Source organism: Andrena cerasifolii, chromosome 5, assembly GCF_050908995.1.
Source record: "Andrena cerasifolii isolate SP2316 chromosome 5, iyAndCera1_principal, whole genome shotgun sequence".
In the NCBI taxonomy this organism is placed as follows: Eukaryota; Metazoa; Arthropoda; class Insecta; order Hymenoptera; family Andrenidae; genus Andrena; species Andrena cerasifolii.
The window spans coordinates 5,509,153-5,530,001 of record NC_135122.1 but is presented as its reverse complement, the minus strand read 5'-3'; the positions used below and the strand labels follow the sequence as shown (position 1 = coordinate 5,530,001).

The 20,849-nt window shown below is 52.1% G+C and overlaps 1 protein-coding gene across 2 annotated transcripts; it reads right to left on the bottom strand.

Moving 5' to 3' along the window:
• Positions 1-13,633, bottom strand: Wg (Wnt family member 1 wingless). Of its 2 annotated transcripts, XM_076811730.1 has the most exons (4): positions 12,923-13,633; positions 8,593-8,855; positions 1,629-1,903; positions 1-1,536 (listed from the first exon to the last, which is right to left on the bottom strand). In XM_076811730.1, exons 1-4 carry the CDS (start codon positions 13,021-13,023, stop codon positions 979-981), a joined length of 1,197 nt encoding a protein of 398 aa, XP_076667845.1. In that variant the 5' UTR covers positions 13,024-13,633; the 3' UTR covers positions 1-978. The 2 variants fall into 2 exon arrangements, with proteins under 2 accessions (XP_076667845.1, XP_076667844.1); XM_076811729.1 differs by lacking the exon at positions 12,923-13,633 and having other exon boundaries at positions 8,593-10,150.
• Between the last annotated feature and the right edge of the window lie 7,216 nt (positions 13,634-20,849).

The window sequence follows — 20,849 nt, the reverse complement described above, 5'->3', positions numbered from 1 at the left end:
TCAAATACGTCTTTATTTTCTCTTCTTATATGTCCATCTTTATAAATTACAAGAAACAATCGAAGACGTCTTACAGTCCGTACAAAATAACGCAATCACCGTTTTCTCGGTCGAGAAGGAGGCCGAGCATCTTACACTGGGCTAATGGTTCTCCTCTCTAAGCCTACCTACGCGATACCCGCGAATCGTGAGTGAGTAGAGGAGGGTGTGGGAGACGCGTACAAAAATAATTTAGCCGCCCCGCGGGGAGCGACGGCCATTCGTCTCGGGAGCGTCGATTATTTACAACGAAGACTCTTAACGAGATGCTAAAAAATATACATATACATATATTTATACATTTGCGTGTTTGTTTAATATAGTTATAATCTATGCGTATATACAAGTACGCGATCCGAGGGGGACCGGAATAAATAAGGGGTCTAATGTACCAAGCGCACGCGGAACGGGTGCGCGAGGCGAGTCCGAGCTTCGGTATGTATTTCGAGAGCGAGCAAAGGGGAGCCGTTTAAGTATGTATGTATGCATGTATGTATGTACAGAGAAACGACGAGCGGCGAAACCGACACCGACCCCGAGCATTCGTCGTCTTTACTTATCTAAAATATAATACGATTCTAAGCCATTACGATTATCAATCGCTAGCGACGCTTCTCACCGTCTCAGTCTTTGTATGTAGTACGCGTCCGTGGTACGTCGTAATAAACACGTACATGGTACCGATCGTGTTTTCATAATACTGGGAGAGGAGGAGCACCCCGAGCGCTCGAACGGGAGTCTCCGCCACGGGTGTCGCGACACTCGGTCAGCAGGATCGCAGAGCTTCGCGGTAGGATCACCTGGACCACCTTGTCTGGGGCAGAGTCTGGGAGGCAACGAGAGACTACGGGAACGTCCTTCGCCAGGAAGGAGAGGTAATCTCTTCGGGACAAGGGAGCAATGAGGGAGAGGTGAGAGGAGTAGGATAGAAGTGGCGTCCTAGAGGCACGTGTGTATCGTCTTTGTGATTCTACAGAGCTGACACTTGACCTCGCAACACCAGTGGAAGGTGCACGCGCATCTCTCCACGACCGTTACATCCTGCGTCCTGTGGCCTCTGCCGCAGCACATCAGGTCGCAGCCGTCCACTCCGATGCTGGTGTCGTTGCACTGCCTGCCGTGGGTGCCGAGGATACCCAGCTTGGGGTTCTTCTCGCAGAATGGTGGCGAGGGCTCCAAGTAGACCAGGTCCTTCGGCCCGGGCGGCTTGTGCTCCGGGTTGTAGGGTTTCAGCTGGAAATTGTACCGGTGTCGACGACCCAGCCCCTCCCGATGCCCGTGCACCGAGTTGCTCGCAGAATTGCTGACGATCGCGTTTCCGTTCCCTCGAACTCGGTCCGAGTTGCTCACCATCACCCTCGAGGCGCCGTCGAAACGGTCCTTCAGGTTGTCGCCGACCACGCGGAACGTGGGCAGCTTCATCCAGCAGGTCTTCACGGTGCAGGAGCCGGACATGCCGTGGCACTTGCAATCCTGCCTCATTTCCGATGACACGTGCTGCAACAAACCGACCATCGAGCTCGCCTCGTTTGTCCACCGGGGGGAGAGAGAGAGAGAGAGATATGTTGGTTAATGGCGAGGAGACTTACCGCTCTGCCTGCCTCATTATTGTGCAGGTTCATCTTCTCGCGCAGGTTCCGTCCGCGCTCGCCAGTATCGACGAACTCGCGGGAGAACTTGAAGCCGTAGCCTATGTTGTCCGAACAGCCACCCCATTCCCAGTCGTGCGTCGCGGATGGTGCTCGGGATTGGTGGGTATAGTCGCAGGAGCACGACTGGATGCTGCCCTCGCTGCAGGCTCGTGCGATGCTATGAGTCACGGCCGCGCTCGTGATGGCGTAGATGAAGGCGGTCTCTCGGCATCCTGCAACCAAACTGCACCGTCAACCTCTCACTTGTCTTCTTCTCGCCTTCCCGCCCAACAGCACAATCGAATTGAAAGGGAGCCGAAACAGTTATCCCGTCTACTTAGTAGTCTAGTTCAACCTAATTGTAAATCGAAGGAGCGCGCAGCTCCCAATCGAGCGGACAAAACTTTTACGGTGCCTGGTAACGTGGGAGGCGAGCGAGCGGTACCGTCAGGCAACGTCTCAATCCTTCGTGGACTACCTGCGAGATCTCTCGTCCGCGCAGGTGTGCAAGGAACCCACGGCAGCGTGCAACGGACGAGGACGCCCTCGAACCAGCCAAGAAGAAGCAGGCACTTGGAAGGAGAGGGAGAACACGACCTTAACCCTGAGTGGGCTGACCCGAGAGGCACCTCGACCTTATCTGCATAAGGCGCAGGTGCTCGCCGGCACCTTTGCGATGTATCGCGAGCCACCAAAGCGGAGGGACCGTTTCGCAACTTGCCACCTTTATCGTCTCGCAGATAACGCGACGTTATCTCGTCGGTGGGGAAATTCTTTACCGCGCCGATCGCTGAGGACACAATTCACTGACGCGACGCTCGTTCATCGGAACAATGAAGTCTGCGGGGTCGCAGCAAGGCCGACGAGAGCACCCAGTGCATGCCTAAAAGGCGGCCACGTCTGCCTGGAAATGAGACGCGAAGCGGCTCGGTAGCCGAGGGGAAGAGACCGGAGCGGTGGAGATAATCGAGCGCGTCAAATTTTCAGGCGAGATTCGAGATTCGTCACGAGTGTTTTCCGCGCGGGGGCTCCGTGCTCTTTACTCCGTGCGCGTTAACGCGCACCCTCTGCGAGCCAGACAGGGAGCCTTCACGGAGCAACGGCGGAAGAAAGGTGGAAGGAAAGAGCGAAAGCACCGATTTTCCCTAATCCCTGTCCAAGGTGAAGACCAGGGGCTAAAAGCGGTCGACGGAAGCGACGAGTCCTTTCCAGGCGGTGTCTAGGTAACTGCCAGGAGCGCTAGGGAACAGAGGGAGACTCGCATCTCGACGAAACGGAGGCAAAAGATTTACGCCGTTCCACCCTGTTACCCGCAGGGATCCTTGACCTGTCTCCGCGAAATTTCATCGGTTCCAGATATTATTCGTCATCATCTCGGGACTAGCATGTCCAAGGGGATTACACGGACGGTGGGAGTTCTTCCCGGGAAGAGACAGCCATGAGCAGCCGGCCAAATAGTCGATGAAATCATCCCGAATACTCGGAACGCAACTTTGAAGCGCGCCGGACCGCGTGATCCTTTTCGCCGAAGATTTTACGATCGTCAAACAGCCGGACGGCCGAGATAAGAGAGTCGGCTCTCCGAGCGAAAAATCGTTATCGAGGCGGGCGGAGAAATTCTCAGGGAGAAAAGCGCGGCTCGATAATCCCGAGAGGCGTTGTTTGTTCTCGCGAACGAGCCAGACCCGCTACCACATCTCCAACGCGTCCTCTCCGTCCTCTCGACTTTCCGCGCGCACGCGATAAACGGTTTGACGTTCGCTTTATCGGCCGGTGCAAACAGGACGAGCGAGGCGAAGGCCCGGCTCGTTGCCGTAGAGCAAATGTTTTTGAAGACAGTCCTTTTCTTTTTAAACATTAAAAAGTCATTGTTGTATTAGTTTGCACTAAGTAGTTTTGTACCGCGTTACTTAGTTTGATTCTGACTACGTAAAGAAAATGACGCGACGCTGGTAACTCTAAATAGTAATATTTTGAGAAATGGGACGAAGTGGAAAGGGATTCTTGCACGATCGTATAGAGGAAGGTGCGTTGAAAAGATTTCATGTTCTTAAGATACGGGACTCGTAGGGACTTGAAAGATATTCGTGACTCTATTCTGAATTACTTTTTAATAGATTATTTACAGTAATTACTAATAGAATATGTTTAGCGCAAAAGATTGGCCTTTAATTTAAACAAAACGATATTTGCCTGCATTACTTTATTTTCTTATTTTTCCTTATAACTTGGAAACGAAAAGTTTCCCGAAAAGTACCAAATGAACAGTTTTCATTGAGGGGTTGAAACGGTTCCGAGAATAACTGTTTCAAACTGTTATATATCGGTTCTGACTGAAACAGTTATGAAGAACCGATATTCTGAATAACTGTTATAAGGAACCAAAATTTCTGGCTATATCGATTTCGGTTACGGTCCTGCAGAACCGATATTATATCGATTCCATAACGGTTATATATCGGTTTTATAACAGTAATGTATCCTATCTGTTACGCATCGGGTATGCGTAGCACGTTCCAAAATATTTACGATCAATGTCACATTTTTTTAATGGAAACTCGATTTGTTTATAAGTCTTTTTTTTTTATTTTAATTTTTTTATCATAATTAAGTTAAAAAAATTGAAAAAAAAACAAATGGCGCTAAATAAGTAAATCCGGCCCACTGTGCGGGGTCGCGAGAATAAAGAAAAGGGGATGAACGCACGAAGCTCGCGGTAGCTGGATGTAGCTCGAGGAGGTGGACTTTGTGGGCGAGCGCTCGGCAAAGTGGAACGCGTTTCGGGCTCGTCAGCATCGAGATCGGGTGGAGCGAGATCGCGACGCAAGTTTTACCGCGGTCGTTCGCGTCCGTGCTGAAATTCCACGGGCCGATAAGATCTTTGGGAATTATTGCTAGCGCTGGAGAGAGCGCAGCCGAGGGAAACGCTGGGACGTTGGAGCGACGGTCGTGTGGCGGGCAACGTCGATCCTCGAAAAACTGCATCGACCAGCCTCGCGTCCCTTGAATGCAAAAGCTGACGGCCAGGATGCTGGTGGACGGGGGGCGCGGAGGGGCGCGAAAACGCGACCGCCATATAGGCCGTGGTCTCACGCGGCAACTTGTACAGCGTGGAAGCAAACAAGATGTAAAAATCAGAGGAGGGCCGATGGATGGGGGGCAGAGGCCCATTGGCTCGCGGCTCACGTTTTCGCAAGAAATCGTGGCGTGCCGTCGACACATGTAGCCCATCATAGGCCGCGATTTATGGCGGCGTAACGCCGTCGCAAAAACCGCAACCGGGTCTCCGTATAAGACGCGACCCGCCCGCCCCCCCAGAACCCCAACCCCCGCGCCACGTCGTCCCAGCATCCATCAAATTTATTTGTTTATCTATTTACTGGCGCGCGAGCTTCCAGGTTCAGCGAGCACACGTTAGGGAAACAGCGGTAACGGTACCCGTCGCACGAAAATCGAACAACGCTGCGACGAAGGCAGCTACTTAGTTAGTAGTGCGAGTAAACGGTTGCGCCGACTGGATCACAGAGCAGAGATGATGCGACGTTACGTTTACTTTGCTGGATCGGGGAGACAGGGGTTGATGCGGAGGATGACACGGTCGCGTTTATTCCTGGCTGGATCGACGAGGAGTCCGTGAAATCGAGGGAAAATGCTAGCCGCACGGAGGCTCCCGCGAGACTCTCAGTTTACCGAGCAATTAGGCTGCGGAACTCGGCTCGGCTTCCACGCGAGTGCCCGCGCTGCGGCCCAAAACGGTGCACGCCGCGCGGCTCAGACGAGCGCCAGAGAAAGGGAGAAACGGAGAAGGAACGAAACCAAGGGTAGACACCGATGCGGTAGGTGGCTCTTGGCGGCGAAATGATTACAGGCCGCGAACCTACTCACTGCCAGTTATAATATCGAGTACAAACGCCTCCAAAAGTATCGAGCGGTTCTCCCGCAGCTGGGACACGCGCGAGGAATTGCTCCGTCGATGGAGGGCGTCTTTTCGAAACAATACCACGGAGATTCCTGATGATACGCGCGACACGAGGATCACAGCTGTGTAGCAGCGAAGGGGATGCCACCGATCGGGGCTCTCGACCGATTCTCTTTACGTATTCAAGCCGAGAGATCGAACGTAGATACCGTAAACTGGGGGAACATTGGCAGTAAGTACGCAGTAACATTGGCATCTACTTAACATCTATTAGATAGGAAAAGGAACAAATTTTATGCATTTTTATAATTGTAGTACAATCAGAAACGGTGCAATGGTATAATAGGATACCTAAACCAAATTTAAAAATGTTAATTAAAGAAATAAAAAGTAAATAGAATTAAATATAAAAGAGAGTGCGTTGAACAGAAAAAGAAACAAATTTCAATGATATTGTAAGTTCAGGTTCAGATGTGGTGAAGTTTAGCTTTTTAGTGCTATTTATATAATATATTATATATACGATGGTATTTAATACCTATGTATTAAAAAGGGAAAAGGATTAAAATTGTATGGATTTCGATAAATGTAAAAATGTTATATTATATAGCAAAATTGTAGTACAATCACAAACGGTGCAATGTTATAATAGGATACCTAAACCGAATTTAAAAATGTTAATTAAAGAAATAAAAAATTAAATAGAATTAAATATAAAAGAAAGTGCGTTGAACATAAAAAGAAACAAATTTAAGTTCAAGTTCAGATGCGGTAAACTTTAGCTTTTTAGTGCTATTTATATAATATATTATATATACGATGGTACTTATTACCTACGCATTTTAAAGAAGGAAAGGGACTAAAATTGTACCTATTTCGATAAATGTAAAAATGTTATATTATATAGCAAAATGTTGCAAAAGCATGCCAATGTTCCCCCGGTTGACGTTAAGTACCTACCTACCCTGGACGGTTAATCGCGGCGACAAATGATTCGTCCCGATTCAACGAAGAGAGGACGCGCGCGTGTGAAAGGGAAGACGGGAGGGAAAAAAGGAGAAAAGAACAGGTCGGATGTAATCGAGCGGGCCCGCATAATCCGGAAACGACCGTTTAGGTCGCGGCGCACGACGCGACGACCAGTCCGCGCGCGATCCCCTTCTTGATCTCCAAATATGTACGACGAGTACGCGCGAGCATTACGGATCGGCGATAGCGATCTGCGTTTCCCCTGCTCGCGCGCGAATCCTGCCCCGTGCAGATCTAATCTCGGAGATCGCTTCGAAGACAAAAGATACGGCCCGAAGAGGGAACGAGGGCAGACGGACAGAGAAACTGGTCCTCCTTGTTCCAGCGAGATGCGCGGCGAGGGGTGAAAGGTCGAGGTCCTCCTGGCAGCCACGGGCAATCTCGGGGAGAGGAGCTATGACTCAATTTCGCAACGCTCCCCGCAACCTCCGTTCGGTTTCGCATTTCATTTAGGCTAATCTAGGAGGAGAGCGGCATCTGCGACTGTTGGACATTTTAAACTCGATTCGCAGAGAAAGCTGCTGGGATGAAAGGCGCCCCGGAAGGGGGTGAGCACGAAAGGGGTGCGGTCGCGTCGCGTCGCGAGCAAGGGTTGCCGGATTGCGGGTTACGGGCCGGTGAAATGAACGACATAACGCGTGCGCGCCAGAGAGCTCCATCTCTTCCTCGCCGCTATTTTGTATCCCCGTGCTTGTTTTTTCGGTTTTACTGCCGCGATAAGTGGCCATATGGGGACACTGGACGCGATGGGGCGGGAGCGAGACCGAGAGCGGCAGCGGGAGCGGGCCGAGCGAAAAAGCTCGGCTTACAATCGCCTCGACGGGATCTAAAAGAGCCGCAGGGGAGCCAGAACTGGTACGAGAAGGTCCATTATCAGGTTGCAAAACATACATCTGGTCGGTGAGGGCACGTGCCCGAGGCCTTCGGACCAAGGGCACGCCCCTTTTGATCCCCTCGTGCCTCTCGCCACTCGCCACACTCGCCACACTCGCCTCTCTCTCTCTCTCTCTCTCTCCGCGATGCAACCCTCCCGAGTCCGCTGACACCCTGTCGTCTTCGAATAATCTTCCGGCCCGAATGCGCGCCGCCGCTTCTTCTCGGCGTGAAATACGAAAGACCCGCTGGCAGGCGTTCGCCCGGCGGTATATAACTCCTCCGAGACTTCGGCTTACGTAACGAGAACCTCGGCACCGCACTCGTGACCAACATGCGCTGCGAGAAATTATCGCGTACAGCTGACTAACCGTAATCCAATTACGCGCTTTAATTATGCGGCCAAAGGGTTACTTTTCTACGGTGCTTCACGGATCGATCGGCTAACGATATTACCGCGTTGAAACTCGAGCAGGCTGAATAGCCCGCTCGGGAATCGCCTCGATTATCGATGACGTATCGCGATCGAGAGAGACAACGCGAGAGCCGTTCGTTACCTGCAAAGCGCGCACCCTGCGAGAGATAAGGCTGTCGTGCCCCTCCGCTCGCGCCTATCGACATCCACGGACTCGTCAATTGCGATTTCAACTCGCCTCCCCCTCCCCAAGCTCGTCTCCTGTAAATCTCTATCGGGGATACCGGTTGCCGCAGACGACCGCGGACAATGGGCCGTTTTTTGGAACGTGGAACGAGTCCACCTTATGGTCCGTTATTTATACACGCGCGTCGCTTTATCACGAATCTCGATCCTTCCCGGCCTGCCTCTCTCGCTCCGGCAACCTTTCCGTAATAAGTATACCTACTCGAAATGTCCTCGCACCGGTAAAAGTTTCTAGCCGCCCGGTTGCCTCGACGAATATTAATCGAAGCTTCCCAGAAGCCAGAACGATATTTAGCTAAACACTCGCGGCACGGCTCCAATTAGCGGGACCAGCCCCGATTGTATTGCTGATTCCCCCGACGGTAATTGCACCGATACCGCTGCTAAAAGGGGGCAGGGCGAAAAGCCGGTAGCAAAGAGAAAGGAAAGCTGGTGCTCACCTCTGTCGACGATCTTGCCGAACAGATTTTTCCCACGGAGGAAATTCTTGGTGGAGCAGTTCCATCGGCGATTGCGAAACTGATGCTGGCACTCGGCGATCGCCTGGTTCGCACCCCTGGCCACGGCCATCAGTACCCCTGGGTTTTCCCTGGCCAGTCTTCTCTGCTTTCTCCTCAAGGTCGCGTACACCGTGGGATCCATGTGCAGGGAGGCCGGCGACATCGGCAGAAAATTGTTCGGCTCTCCTGCCTTGGCGATCCCCCTGAGGAGAAAAGTGACGGGATCGCTCCGTTTAGTGTCCCTGGAGGGAAAAAGCCACTCCGCTTCGAGGGCACTTCTGGCCCGATCAAAGAGCCCCGCGACCCCTTTTGCGCGACTCGGAGGTGGAGGGTCGCGTTCAAGGTGGATCCGCGTAACGAAACGCTTCCGCGGAGATGACGGGGCGAGAATCATTCCCACGTTCGCGGCGGTGGAGTGATGACCCTCGCCGAGGCCGAACGCGGATGGACCGCGCAGCCCCGATCGACTTGCGTTTCTCAATCGTGCCCCAGCGATTGGCATCCATCGTGCGTGCATTCGACGCTAATTTGGTTTACGCGTAAAAACCGCATACTCTGGACACTCGGGGAGGAGGAGAGGACAGTGGAACGAGGGAAAGAGAAAAAGGAGGGAGCCGGCGAGGGGGGAGGGAAGAGATGCGCGAAGAAGGATTAGTTCGGAAGACGAAACTGGTTCAACAGTTTCGGTCAACGGTGGCCGGGTGTATACAGGGTGTCTTATTCAAATCGATCCGCGAGGGTATCTCTGGAGCTATAGGTGATATCGAGAAATGCTTCGGACAAAAATTCATTGACTTCAAGGGGTGCATAATTTCATGTTAACAGATACTTTGTAAATTGAAGCGTAGCGGAGATACGAATGTTAGCCTCACTTTTTTAAGTAGAACAGTATACATTTTAATACACGAGCCGATACAGTTTGCCATTTGCTATAAAAAAGTACTAGAGTACTTGTACCGAAAAATCCTTGCTTCAGAAGATATTTCAATTTGAATTCTTTGAAATCTAATATCCCCTAAACAAAAGATTCTCCAGCACAAGCACCCTACAGTTCCGCGGCAAATAAAAAGCTACACCGAAAACAGTATCAACATATATACAGTCTCATTTAAAAGAACAAACTTGAACTTCGTATCTCCCCTACCGTTCCATCAACGGAAGCTCCGTTTACACCAAACTACGCCCGCTTCGAAGCCATTCACCTTTCGTCCGAGGGATTTTCCGGCACCACCGACAGCTCCGAGGACAGTCCCGGGGATCGATCTGAACTCGACACCTTGTATGAACGAAGCTGCCGCGCGAGTTCGGCCTGCGAAAGAATTCGCGTCCCGATCGATCGAGCGTCGCGCAGAAAAACGCTTAAGTGCGCTCTGCTCGCGTCCCTTCGTGGGAAGAACGTGCAAAGTTCGGGGCAAGGCGCGTCTCGCGCGAGTCCACGGCGTCCCGCGGCCTTTACGATCGTTTACAAGCCGCTGATTACACGACCGTCCCGAGCCGATCGGAAAGCTTAACAGACACGTTCTGGACCGCGCGGTCCCGCGGCGAAATAGAATTACACGCCTAGCATCCGAGAGTTTGTAGCTCGCGGTCGCAGGGATCGGGATCGCTCGTCGCCGCGCATACTAAACAGATAATCACTGTCGCCGCGGCTGCGTCGACGGTCCGTCGTCAACGACTTTCCTGATGGCTAGCAGAGACAGACAGGCAGGCAGACAGACAGACGAGAACCCGGACGCGACGCCACCGCGAAAAGCCTGCCAGCTGGGGCCGAGGTTTCTCGTTGACACTCTCTCGGTGCCGTGTAAATAAACCGAATCACGAGGCACGGCTCGTAAAAGCGTTGCAGGGAGCGGAGCAGATCCCGGTCTCTGGAGCCACGCGCGGTGGTCCTCTCTCGGTCCTCCTCGGCTCGCGAATCCCCCGCGGATATCCCCCGGTAATTAGATACTCAAAGTCGCGCAGTCCCGATGACCTACTCTCGTCCCCGGCGGACGAATGCAGCGACGAGTACCGCGTAGAACGTTTATACGATGCGCTCGATAAGCGTCGCCCATAAATAAGGTACGCGCTCCAGACTCCGGACCGGTTAGGATACATCTATCGCTTATAATTTACGTCGGGCAGAAAAGCTCGGGCACGGCTCTCCCTCGTGCGTTCGCCCTCTTCCTCTAACCCGTCCACGTGTTGGCTGCCAGCGGACACGTCGCGACCACGAAAATAATCTACGGCACGCGCTGCCAGTGACAAAGGGTCTACGTATTAAATTGGCCCGGTTATCGGTGTCGCGGCACCAAGGATTCCCCTATCGCAACTTGCACCGTCTCTCTCTCTCTGTAGGATCGAGGGTAAAGAAACCGCGTAACAGATGCGCCCGCTTCTTCTGCTGCTCGGCTGGTCGTTTCTAACGCGGCCTGTCGCTCGCAGGACGACAGCGTCTCGAATCGGGTTGGGATGTCACGGGCGTCACGACTCCGATCGGAACCGTCCGCGTCTTTTTCCCTCGATCGACCGACTTTGTGGCTGGTCGGGAATCATCGGTCGCCCAGGCGATTCGCGCGATAAATCCGCTCGGGCTACCGGTTTCCAACGAGGATACGCAACGGCGTAACGTTAAGGAACCGCGGCGGTTCTACTTTCGCGTCCACGCGTTATTGGCGTTTCTATCGAGGCGGCGATCGACGTCCGACAAGGACCACCCAGAACCTCGGCCAACGCGATAAGTAATACCCTGTTACCGGCGAATATATTACCGATTCGTTCGCCGTATCTGCGATTCGGGGAGCAGCGGACGTAAATTCACCGAAAAGTCAATCCACCTTTCGCCGATGGAGCGGCGATAAATTTCTCGTCGGCTGTGAGAGAGCCGGAGCGGATTGGCCGGCGTGCGCGTCCACGCGAATTCGCCCGTTCGCATTAGATTAATTAATTTGCGGGTAATAATTATCTGCGCGCGGCCGGGCATTAAATCAAGCCGCGAATGGAAAAGTGGCCGAGCCTATCGCTTGATTTATCGCCGGCTGTTTATCGTCGCGTGGATATTTCCGCGACTATCCCTTTCGGCTGTAAACCAGCGCGCAGCCGCACGCGCGCGCTTCGCCGCGCCGCGGGAGAATTAGAGGAAGTGCAGCATATTTGGAATACTTTTGGTAATTTCGAATACCGAGGTATCTAATAAACTACTAACGCTATTTAATTTGTAACACCGTGGATTACAGGGGCTAATGACCTGCTCGCTGATGACATTCGTGGATGAACCGCGATTTTTACATTTTCCACTTAATCCGCGGAGGAGGAAAACGTGAATCTGCAAAACTTTTTTCAGCCAGTATTCAATCGTTAAAATATGTCAAAACTTCAGAGTTGAACTCTTAATCTACTCATTCGCATGTTACTTTTATGGTTCCCGTGCCAGTTTTGCGGTAATTTCGAGAATGCAAAGTGTGACATGAAATTTTAGGTTTCGATGCCATGTTGCTAATTCGAAATTCCGAAGGTGGAGGTAATTTGGAATTGGTATTCCAAAGCTTAGCGGTGCTTTTGTTTCACACGTAATGGCTACCGCCGCGTGAATGCGCTGGGCATGACACAGGAAATTATATCTGTGATCACTACAAGTAAATTTTAAGATTTTGAATTTACATAAAATTGTTCCTTCATTGTGATCTCTTAGCCCGATCACGCCACAAAATCAACTAATTTTATCATCTACGTGTTTTCTTTAAGTTTATAAAGTGAAGTTAAATTGGAATACCGGTATTCCAAATTACCTGCACCTTAACGAAATCGATACTACTTGTCATTTTTCATTGAAACCAAAGTTTCGGTTACTTTTTTTTATTATTCCTGAGACTATGAAATATGAAAGTTCATTAGTTTCCCTATGATATTATACAGTCTTATTTGTTCCATCCTCTGCCGTAATTCTGTATTCGTCTTAAACAAACTGGTATTTCAAATACACCGCACTTCCTCTATTTATTACCGCGCTAATGAAGTTAGCCATTATCTAATGTCCATCCAGCGGTTTTCTCGTGCGCCCACCCAGACATCGCTGGCGAATCGGCTCGCGATCTCTATGATTAATGGATCGATGAGAAGGAGCACGCACGAGTGTCGCGGCCAGCGTTGCTTCCATAACGCATCAACGACAGGTGTTGCGAAAGGTTAATTCGTTTCCACGACGCGACGGTCCCGAGGCAAAGAGCGCGGCTGTTGCGAAAATCTGGCGGGAATACGTTGGTGCAGCGAGTTAGAGAAATTTTCCACCTACCACCACATGGATCCTCGGCCGCGATTCTTGTTTCTGGTGATTTCGGTGAGGGAGGCGTGTATCGCCACCGCCAGGGCGCCGATGATCACCCAGTGCCTCATCTTCCTTCGGCGATCCCACTGAGCCGCTGCTAGCAGACTGTCCCGAGAACGTGGACGCGTTCCGTGTTCGCAGCAGGTCGAAACACCATGCACCAATGGTCACTCGCGCGGCTCGATTAGGAACATCACACGGTACTGTTCGTGAGCGGTGTCGCGCACATAATAATCGTGCGGCCGGTGGGCGTTCAAATCATCGCCTCGGACGGTCGCTCGGGGGAATTGCGCGAAGAGGCAGGAAGATGTCCGATGTCCTTAGCCAGAGGCCGAGTCCCGAAGCGGGGAACTGGATGGAGCGGCCGCGCCGGTCAGCTGTCAAAGCGCGAGTCGGATCGCAAGAACCGTAACGCCGACAGTCCGACAGTTGAGTGAGTGTAGTTGGTAGCGGGCTAGGTCGAGAGCCGGAAACTCACCCCCCGAAGGGCTTTTTTCGAGGGGTGGGTGTCACCCTTGCCGAGTTCTCGCCGAATCAGCGGTGGTGGGAGAGGCGCGGTGCAGCCGCCAGGATACCTGGCAACCCTCCTGGACGCTTCACGCTTTACGCTTTCCGTGGCCTCTGCCGGCCCGGATAATAATGGAGTTGTCCGGAGGCCCGAGATCGGCAGTTGCTGGCGTCCCCGACCCGGCGAGTCGCTCCGTTTCGTCTCGTCCCTGTGGTTTTCGCTCGCACGAGGGACACGTCCGAGCAGTCCGGCCGGTGCGCTATCGCGTATCAAGAGCCGAGGGAATTGCGCGGTGGTTACGGGCGGGCGCGCGCGCGCGATCGATCGACCGATCGAAGCAGCGAACGAAGGTACGAGCGTCGACCCGCGAGAGAACGCGCCAAGGGGAGCCAGCTCGTCCTTTCCTTCCTTCTCTTTTGCTCCGTTGCTCCGTTGCTCTGGTCTCGGGGGGTACGGTACCGCGATTCGAGAACCAATACCCTTCGACGGACAAGTATAGGCCTCGGCTAGCGACTGCACGCGCTCCTCCGCGGAAGAGCCGATCTCTCTTCAGAGAGAGAACGATACCTTCTCCCCTCTCCACCCCACGAGTCCTATGCGCGTCTCGCTTCTTCTCCCCCCGACGACTTCCACGATCCTTCTCTCTCACGCTCCCCCGAACTCTAACTGCATCGTCTCGCTCTCTCTCCGCCAGGCTCCGTCTCCTCTTCCCTTTTCTCGTCCACTCTTCCTCTGCTCTTCCCTTCCGTTTTCTTCGCTTCTCGCCTCCGCTCCGCTTCGCTTCCCCTCGGCAAAGAGCGTAGCGAGAGGGATCGCTGGACCCCTCCCAACGCAGATCGAATCACGCTCCGCCTCTCACCGTCCAGCCTCTGCGCGATCACTCGCTTCGCTCGCCTCTTTTCCGCCCGTCCAGACGTCCGTTTCTCCCACTTGTCCCGTTTCCGTGGATCTCCTCGACGCGCGTCGTCGCGTCGCGTGCTCCGTTTCGACTATGCTCGATTCGATCACTGAATCCCAACGTTCAGGTAGGCCACGGACGATAGCTACCCCTCTCTGAGGTCCCTTCCTAAAGCGTAAGCGTTTCGGCTAGTGAAAGGTGGCTCGCGCGACAAACATCGGCTTGAAAATCCTTATTCATCTCTGGCATAGGTGCTTGTCAGGACAAACGTCCACAAAGACTCTGCAACGTTCTCCAAGCAGAGTCTCCTCGCGACGCATGGTAGCCGGGTTTCTGCTTCTGACAGACGTCTCCTCTCCAGTCCTCTCTGCTCCTCGTAGACGAGCACGTGGCTTTCAAGGGGAAATGGCGGGCGGTCCTTATCAAGGCCACGCCTGTCGGCTTCCCCTCCACCTTGCTCGTGGTCAACGCGCAAGGAACTTTCGTCGAAGCACTCTCCCACTCTCTGGAAACCTTCCCAGAGAGTCTAGCTCTCTTTCTCCCCCCCCCTCTCTCTCTCTCTCTCTCTCTCTCCATCGTTTATTTCATCCCTGCCCGTTTCCCTCGATCGCTCGCCCTCTCCTTCTCCTCTTTTTTCATTCATCCACCGAGCGACTCCTTCCTCGTTCCTCCTTCCCCTTTGCCCGTTTTCCCGTCTCGCTCTATAACCCGCGATGCCGTCCTGCCCGCCGCTTCCGTCTCCCTCGCTCCAGCGACGAGGGACGTCACGGGGAATGCATGAATCGAAAGGTGGAGGTGCACATGCGTGCGTGTGTGGGAACGCGAGTCGGAATGCAGGAGGGAAGCTGCATAGCCATGGAACCGCGCCGCGCCAGAGCTTTTTCCTTAGCTCGCCTCTCTCCAAAGCGTCCTTTCTTCCGGCGCGAATTCCGCCGCGAGCACTCTCTCCGACCGCCACGCGGAAAACCCGCAATTAGCCCTCTGGACGCGGACCAGAGCGGGCTAGAATCACCCGATGTCATATCGTTCTACTAGCTGCCACGCATAAGATGCAAGTGGTGCGCGTCGCGCTGCCACTGGAACCAGCAAGGTGTAGGAACGCAACTCCGCGTAGACTCGAGGGGTGAAAGGTCGCAATGCTTCGGGCGAGAAAGAATAGTAGGAGGCTTGCGAGAGGAGAGCCGCGTGGTGGACGAGAAAGCGGAATTCACAGCCGATGCAAAAAGATCGGAGCAGACAGTGGCGGATTTAAGAAAAAAGGCCCAGCTGGTAAACGTTCTGAGGGGCCCATTTTTCGGGAAAATGAAGAGGTAGTTTACTAAAAGCGGGCTAAGAGTAGTAGTACTGAAAAAAATATCGTTTGGATAAGATCATAATTTTTTTAAGGATGGGGCCCTACGGGGACTTCTGGAGGGACCCGTTTTTCAGGAAAATGAAGAGGTAGTTTACTAAAAACGGTCTCAGTGCAGTGGTACAGAAAAAAATATAGTTTGGATAAATTCATAATTTTTTTTAAGGATGAGGCCCTGGGGGGCCTTCTGGGCGGGGGCCCAGGCGGCAACCGCTCATCGGCCGCCCTGTGAAATCCGCCACTGGGAGCAGAGGATATTCGGGAACGAGGTCAGGACAGTCGCGATATCCCAGCTGAGAAGAGTTACGGAGATTGATCGGCGTAAATCGTCGGTGGGACGAGCGCGATTACGTTTTTGTCGGCGCGTGCCCGTTCGCTCGAGTCCCCTGGATCGCGCTGGAAACGCGAGCAGGGAAAGGAGACGCGGCCGAGTTTGTCGCTCGCCAGCAAAATCCCAGGCAATTATACGTCGGGAATGCTCGACCCGAGCTCGCGAAACCTTCTTCTGGTCCCGTGTTCTTTCGCCTGCCGCTCGCAACTCGCCGCTCCTGACGGCTGAAAATTGATCGCTTAACGATGCAACGAAATGACGCTGATCCAGGGAAAAACCGCGCCTCTGGCTTACCTTCTATATTACCCTCGTTTGCGACGAGCGACCGGTAAAAACCACGCTCTATAAACATTCATTGTTCTCACGCCGCAGTCTACACTGCGTTCCACATTAGAGCATACTCGCTTCGCGCAGGGATACACTGTCGATTGGCAGGGAAACCGGCAGGGAAAGTGCTACGACCAATCGCGAAAGTGCTGCGGCCAATCGCGTGTGTCAGAATGGTGGGAGCTGCGCAGATCGGTCGCAGATCGGTAGGGGCGTTGGTACGCTCTTATTTGGAACGCGGTGTAGACGGCAGCTACTTCTTTCTCGCCGGAGTTCTAGTTCTATTTGGTTATGGAGAGTACTTTACCGTTTCCAGAAACTGTCTACCTAAGGAACGGCGTCATGAAAGTAACACGCCTTCTCCCCTCTTCCACAAAAATTTCCAAAACGTTTGCTTTACACAGTTACATATGTATAGTGTCTCTTTTGTTGTACCGAGTTATGCTGAACAATAACGCGAATCGTATAGGTACTGTGCGCAAGCTGAATTTGTTATTTAGACCATTCAGGTAAGTTCCTCCTATTTTGATTGTTTCGTTAAAATTCGAAGTTAAACTATAGATATTGAATTAATTAGTATTTGCTAGAGCGTTCTCGGATAATGTCTTTGTAAATTCCTGTATTTAATTTTAACAAGTCTTGTATAGTTTGTTTGTTATAAAAGTTCTATTTTCGAAAACATGGCTGGGGACAAAAGTAACACGTCACTATGAGGACGAAAGTAACACGTTACTTGGCCGAGCAAAATAGCATAGGTACGGGATAGGAATTCTTCAGATGATAATGTACTGTCTATGTCTGGTTTGTTTAGACCGTTTCAGTGAAAGCTGTCCGAGAGAAAAGTGGATCCAATGTCTAGATTTTAAGGGCTAGTTCCACGAAGACTGCATCATGGGTAATCTTCATCACGCGTGTCGTAATTGTAATTCGAAGTAAGTAAAATTGAATACCTATCATTCAACTAAATAGGGTAATTGTGGGACAGTTGCCGCACCTTACGCAAAATTGTCACCGTGTCTAAATTTTGCAATGAAAATTTGCTCCAAGGATACATATTATTAGTTGAACATCTTCTCCTACTACTAGCATTAAAAAAATCAAAATTTTAATATTTTCCACCCTTCAAAAATTGAAACTAAAAACATCCACTTTTTTGGAGAGAAAAACGTTTAATTTTCCATTTAAACTTGTTAAAATGAACTTTTTATTTAAAAAAATAGTAAAAGCAAAATAAAATGAAACATCTTTCTTCATCAAGCGCGTTCGAGCTCCTCCGAGTGAATTCAGAACGATCGGAGGAAATCGAGGGAAGAAGGAGCAGGTCTGACTCTAATTCGACTGTAATCGCCGCTGACAATCGCGTGATTGGAAGCGGTACAGTTGGCCGATAGGTTTGTTCACGGTTGCCTGACAGCGCGCTAAAACAATCAGGCTCGCGTATAAGTGACGGGCGAGCGAGTCGTTATCTCACGCGACGCCGAGAGCTGTGGTTTCGCGTGACGAACGATCGGTACGTCGAGTAACGACCTAATGACTTAATGCCAGTAACTCGCGGGATGTTGCGCGACCGCGGGACCGCGTTTCCCCTGGGCGACGAAAATAAGCGGATCCCTGCGCCGACTGCGGGCGGCAGTGTAAAAATAAGCGCAACGACGCGGCCCGTTATCTCCGCGAGAGCGGATCCGGCGCGTGGCTTTTAGCGCAGATACCCTTTCGATAGACCTGCCGGTAAATCAGCCGGTTATCAGTCGCTCGGTGGCAATTTTAGAAGCGTCCGTTCCCTTTGCCGGCGCGCGGTTCGAGTAACGGCAGTTCCCTGTCCGGGCGAGAACATCGAAATCGGAAGCGACGCGATCCGACGCTTTGGGCCCAGTGTCGGGGCGAGAAGGTGGGACGGCCGACAGAAGAAGATGGTGGAGCGGACCAGGAGAGAGAAGAGAGGCGAGACGAGAGGCGGTCGATGCGAAGCGAGGCGAGAGCGAGATAGCTCGTAAATCTAAAGGCCGTGTTCAGAAGGAAAGAGGCTGAATAGGTGTAAATGAAGTTGCGGCCTGTGGCCCGCCGCAAACTCGACCGGACCACCCCGCATATTTTGTCTCCCGTGCGTGCTCGGGCCCGAGGGCCCCGCGCCCCACTAAACGCTTGCACGCGCGGTGGCCCTCCGCCTTTGACTACCCGATAACAATGTCGCCGCTCTGACTATTCGCATTTCTCGCCCTCCTCGACGTATGCGGTCCGGCCTGGCCACGTCCCAGCAACCCCCAGCCTCCGCGCCAAGACAATCTCCAGCGTTTAAGCGGATAATCTGATTTCACGGCCGTGCGCGGGCCACTGTCGCTCATGGAATCCACTTTCATTGGCTCCCACGGCCCAGAAGATAGGGCCGTTTCCTATTCGCGCCATGTTCTTGCAAATTTCACGAAACATCCAAAGGGACAGGTGTTCTCAGAGCGATCCTCTGGCAGGATGGAAGCCCTGCAGCGGGAGCTACCGCGAGGAGCCGCTTTCCAAGGGTGGATTAGCTTAATATAGGTTAACGTTCATCCTCATTAACTAACCGAATAAACCTGCAACAAAGAGCCGCGATCCGGCGGACGCGAGGACTCGTTTGTTTCGGATGATCCTCGGCTCCGTTCCTTTTCGCTTCGAAGGCGAAAGCCCTTCATCCTATTCTCAAGATTACTCTCGCGAGAGGCTCTCGGGGGAGTATCGGTGTATACACGAATTACATGGATCCTCGGCGGAGCGGGGAGTCGAGCGAAAAAATTCGGCAGAGCCGGCCTCGGTCAGACAGGAACGTTTGGGGTTGGGGGCACAAAAATGCGAGCGTCGCCGGACACGATTCAGCGTGTGACTTGTGCTCGTTGGTCCAACGGTTTTCGGTGTGCGTGACTCTCTACGGCCTACGACCACCCGGGACACCTACGATATATGTATAGACAGGGGGAGAGAAACGGAGAGGATTTGTGGGCGGGGTGCGAACGTGTCGGAGGACATCAAAGGACCCGCGAGAGGTAATTATTGTTTCTGGATGCAGGTCCAAGCGGAACCGTGAACGGACGGTGGCGCCTGCACGATAGGCGCTGCCATTCTCACCCTCTCCCTTCCTCCCCTCGCTCCAGTTCGTCGTGGTGGGTAGGTTGCTTTGGGGGATATCAGCCAAGACCAAGGGAACGAGCAAGGACCAAGCTGCTTTCCCAGGGCGCTTCTTCCCGACCACCCTTAATTAAGAGAACGCCATTCGACTCACGAGCGATTCTCCACGGTCCCGTTCTCCATCGCATTCCGAGGCGCTTCGCGTAGCAAGGTCGCCGTCGCACAGTGGGCCGGATTCACTTATTTCACGCCATTTTGGTCTTTATTTTAGGATATCGGAATGAATTTGACACCAAAAAATAGGATGAAATTTGGTAAGTAATTTGTTACATGATCCATATATGTCTACCGCCAGAACAAAATCGAGCAACAGAATTTCAGAATTATTTTATAATAGATTTTTTTACATTTATTACTAATGGAAGATGATGTTTATCGCAAAAATGGCCTTCAATTTAAGCAAAACGATATTTGGCTGCATTCCTTTATTTCTCGACTTTTTCTTATAACTTGGAAACGAAAACTTTCCCGAACATTCGATTTAAACCACTGAAAAGGGCATTAAATAAAGTACCTAATGAATAGTCCTCAATTTTCTTTTCACAATTAAGTTAAAAAAAATTGAAAAATAAATAAATAAATGTAAAAAATATTAAATTATACATCATAAAAAAGGAATAATTTTATCCTATTTTTTGGTGTCAATTTCATTGCGATATCTTAAAATAAAGACCAAAATGGCGTCAAATAAATGAATCCGGCACAGTGCTGCGTCGCCCTGGAATTGGCCCACGTACGCGAATCCTCTCGCCTCGCGTACACCATCCCACCTCCGAGCAGACGATTCTGCTCGTTTTCGCGAGGCTTTCTTGCGCCGTCTGGCGCTGATTGCCGCCCAGGTGTCGTTACACGAAAGACGTGCAAACGCCGACACGTAAACGCCGCAAAACTGCTAAATTGCCCCGATATTACGGAACGGGTGCCTCTCCTCCGTCATTTCCCTCCGCGCGCAGTGATTTGGCAAAAAACGCCAGACGCGTCGCCGTGCCGCTCGAGTCCGTCGACTTTTGCTGACGCGCGCGAACTACTCCGATTCTGGGAAAGCGTCCCGGCATTCGCGGATGAAGTGATTCGCTACGGGACTCTAGTCAGCGGAGAAGAAAGAGCAGGGGGCGCAGGGAAGGCGCGCTGCGCCCTATCGGGCCCATTGCCTCCTTCGCCTTGTCCTTTGCGCTTCTTCTCGTCGCGTCTTCGTTGAGCGCTCGTTTCTTGCCACCTCGCGTTCGTTCCTCCGTTTCTTTTCCTCCCGTTGGCCCTCGCTCCGTCATCTTTTCATCGGGTTTAATAAATACGTTACGCCGAACGTGTGACTCTAGGAGGTGT